We start from the raw sequence: 3,738 nt of genomic DNA, 5'->3' as shown, positions 1-3,738 counted from the left end.
TCGGATTTCTATTGGCATATGCATGTGGAAAGCCATTAGCATGCGTCTACACATTTTGTGCTGTATAACGTCATGCCCATCACTTTTTTGAATCCGTTCGACCGTTTTATACGGCGAATGTGGAAAGTCATGGACTTAAATGATATTACAATACAAACGACGCACTTATTTACAAGTGAAATTCTCCCATATGAACGAATCATGAAGCGATTTTCCTTTTCTACCGCCACCCAAAAAATTTGACACGGTTTTGACAAAATGCATCGTTTTTCCATTAAATAAAGTGGTCCATAAGAACTAAATACATGCACGAGGACTTAAAAAGTAAAAAATGTGAAAGACGTGGGTTTCGGAAAGCAACTTTGCCACAGAAAAATATCTTAATATGTCACTGTGTAAATGGAGATGTAGATGGTGGATAAGTTCTTATATATATATGTTTCTTTCAGAGTTCAACTAGGAACAACAGATTTCCAAAAATGACAAGGAATTCGAGTAAGAAGCCTAAATATACATCACAAATTTTTGGCATCTTTTATTATTGCCCATTTCTATAGAACATTGCCGATCATTTTTGTGCAGGTAATGGTAAGTCAAGTGGAGCAGGTTTTGGGATTGTGCCAGAGGAACTCACAGAGGACAACTATGATCACTGGAAATTGTGCCTTAAAAATTATCTAGTTGGCCACGATCTCTGGGGTGTTGTTTCAGGAAAAGAGGCTGAACCAGATAAGTCACAAAAACACGAACATGAGGAATGGAAGAAGAAAAATGCACTTGCCCTGCATGCTATCAAAATATCGTCCGGACCGGGAGTGTACTCGAAGTTTAAAGAAGCACGTATTTCTGCACGTTATGCATGGAATCACTTGGCTGAAAAGGCACAGAAGACACATGGAGTACATTTTTCTGATCATGAAGACGAGAGTTCTATGGAAGATCATGGTGGTAGGCTTCAATCATTTACCACCGAAAACTGTCAAACAGTTTGAGCCTAATTGTTTCACGGTTCTCCTTTTCGTTCGTATGATTCCGATATTTTGTTGAATCTCCTGTTACTTTAATTTGAAAATGAACTGCAACAGAGGATCTGAGAATGCCTAGCATGCTTCAATTTTGTTCATTTTTTCCTCTTCAACTTCACATTTGAAGCAACTCACTTTAGTAATGTTTTTTTTTTCTTCAGGAAGATGTGAATACCTTGAATACGAGTCGTTGTACAAGATAATTGAAGCTGGTGATTTGAATGCAACATTAAATTTCCTTCAACAAAGACCACATGGTGTGAGGGCAAGAGTTTCATCGCATAACGATACAGCTCTTCACATTGCTATTTTATCTGGGCACATGAGAATCGCAGAAGAGTTGGTGAAGTTGATGGAACCGAAGGACTTGGAATTGATCAATGATTACGGTGCCACAGCACTGTCTCTAACTGCTATATCTGGTGCCGAGAAACTAGCAAAGGCAATGGTAAGCAAAAATCAGGACTTGCTTAGAATGTCAAATGAACATGAAGACGGGCATCTTCCGGTAATTGTTGCTGCACAGTATGGACAGAAACATATCGTCCATTACTTCTACGAAGTTACGCCAAAGGATGAACTAAGCCCTGAAAAGGGAGAGAATGGAGCCACGCTGCTTAATTGTCTTATTACTGCTGAAATTTATGGTAAGAAAACTCTTTCTTACATTTCTTGTTCAATGAATACACCCCAACTTAGAAAACTTCAGGCATTAGATGCATTCAGACTCATAATAGGAAATGTAAAATAATATATAAATTGCAGACGAAGGCTTTGCTTTGCATCTTTGATTTGCCTTTTTAATTTTGAGCCTCTACTTACTTTAGATGTTGCTTCGATGCTATTAAAACGGTATCCGCGATTGGGTGTAACCCCTGACCATAATGGAAACCAAACACTCAGAATATTGGCTCATAAGCCTTCTGCGTTCCCTAGTGGAACTAAGCTTCTAATATGGGAGAAATGGATCTACTCCTGTAAGTGTGACATATGTGTATGTTATAATTTTTTTACTAGCTTCTTGTATTTCAAAAGGCTTAAGATTTCTGATGAATGATTTATTGTAAAACAAGGTGTAAGGATACATTCACCATGGGAAGATGAACGTGTGTCGCAAATTAGAAGGTCGAGCACTTCCAAAGATTACCGTATTGAAATCCGTGAATCAAGTGATGAAGAAATCACTGAAATAGCGCACAGAGGCCTGAAAATGAAATCTCAAGGTGATCTCAATTTTTAACGATGGTAAATGATTAAAAAATGTAAATATTTGATGCATTTCTAACTACTACAAATCCCATTTCACCAGTAAAAAGAGCAGTAGTGAGACTGTTGCACGGACTGGGGTGGAGTATTTTACGATGTATTGGTATGTATCATCAAGAATGCTTTTTTGTGTGTTTCATATAAGAAAAAGTAAGTTTGATTCTATTGATATTTTCTTGATTCAGTTCCAGATATCAGGCATATACATCACAGGAAATTAGTGCATGATGAAGCTGTGAAGCTCCTAACTTGCGTCTTCAGAGAAATGAAAAAATTGGACGTGTCGCAGCTTGAAAAGATGGACATCGACAAAATAATCTACGATGCTATCAACTACGGAATCGTAGAGTTCATTACGGAAATGATAAGATACCAACCTGAAATCATATGGAGAAAAGATAAAAAAGGAAGAACAATATTTTCACATGCAATCATTCTGCGACAGGAGAAGATTTTTAGCCTCATTTATGATTTAGGGACAAAGAAGAGCATAATGGCTCGTAGACACGATATTTTTGGCAATAACTATCTACATTTAGCAGCAAAACTATCACCTACTTCTCAACTTGAACGTGTATCAGGGGCAGCTCTTCAGATGCAAAGGGAACTTCAATGGTTTAAGGTAATTTTCTTGATCATTTACACATGCATGAGAAACTCCCTCTTCACACAGTTTCTACTTTGTTCATACAGGAAGTGGAAAAGATTGTACAGCCAAAGCTGAAAGAAGAAATGAACGAGAACAATCGAACACCAGAGATGCTATTCAGTGATGAACACAAGAATCTGTTCAAAGACGCGGAAAGATGGATGAAGAACACAGCCGGATCAAGTTTGATTGTGGGCACACTCATTGCTGCGGTTATGTTCACCACAGTTTTCACAGTACCAGGTAGCACAAATCCTAAGGGAGTACCAAATTTATTAATATCCGAAAGACGTACCTTTCTGTTCTTTATGGTTTCAAATGCAATATCAATGTTCAGTTCCTCGACTTCAGTGCTGATGTTCTTGGGAATTCTTACGGCAAGATATGCAGAAAAAGATTTTCTCAAGTCATTGCCAACAAAGCTGATTGCTGGGCTTATATGCTTGTTCATCTCTTTAGTTACCATGATGGCATCGTTTGGATCTGCATTATACTTGATTTTGCACAAAGAATTGGCTTGGGTTACAGTTCCGATCATCGTGGTTTCCACCGTTCCGATAGCCCTTTTCTCGAGTCTTCAGTTTCCTCTCTTGCTCGAGATGATATATAGAACTTATGGATCAGGGATTTTCGATAAACCGAAGAAACACTTGCTTCGTTATTCAAGCCTAGACCAGGAATATACAAGCTAACAAAAGACCCTTTGTTTGGTTCACAAATGACTTATACAAGAAATATAATAAATTTGTCTGATTTTATTTTTTTAAAGATAATAATGTAAATATTTCCTTAAAAATC

General features: G+C 37.6%; 1 protein-coding gene across 3 annotated transcripts; it reads left to right on the top strand.

Moving 5' to 3' along the window:
* The first annotated feature begins 402 nt into the window (after nt 1–402).
* Nucleotides 403–3,668, top strand: LOC140966753 (uncharacterized). Of its 3 annotated transcripts, none has more exons than XM_073427008.1 (8): nt 403–495; nt 583–948; nt 1,187–1,672; nt 1,853–2,002; nt 2,099–2,248; nt 2,347–2,394; nt 2,477–2,913; nt 2,985–3,668. In XM_073427008.1, the coding sequence occupies exons 1-8, from the start codon at nt 480–482 to the stop codon at nt 3,630–3,632; spliced, it is 2,301 nt and encodes a 766-aa protein (XP_073283109.1). In that variant the 5' UTR covers nt 403–479; the 3' UTR covers nt 3,633–3,668. The 3 variants fall into 3 exon arrangements, with proteins under 3 accessions (XP_073283109.1, XP_073283108.1, XP_073283110.1); XM_073427007.1 differs by having other exon boundaries at nt 2,335–2,394; XM_073427009.1 differs by lacking the exon at nt 1,853–2,002 and having other exon boundaries at nt 2,335–2,394.
* The last annotated feature ends 70 nt before the right edge of the window (nt 3,669–3,738 follow it).

This window comes from Primulina huaijiensis, unplaced genomic scaffold (genome assembly GCF_012295235.1).
Source record: "Primulina huaijiensis isolate GDHJ02 unplaced genomic scaffold, ASM1229523v2 scaffold207870, whole genome shotgun sequence".
In the NCBI taxonomy this organism is placed as follows: domain Eukaryota; kingdom Viridiplantae; phylum Streptophyta; class Magnoliopsida; order Lamiales; family Gesneriaceae; genus Primulina; species Primulina huaijiensis.
The sequence above is the reverse complement of the archived record's forward strand: the minus strand, read 5'-3'. Positions and strand labels throughout refer to the sequence as shown.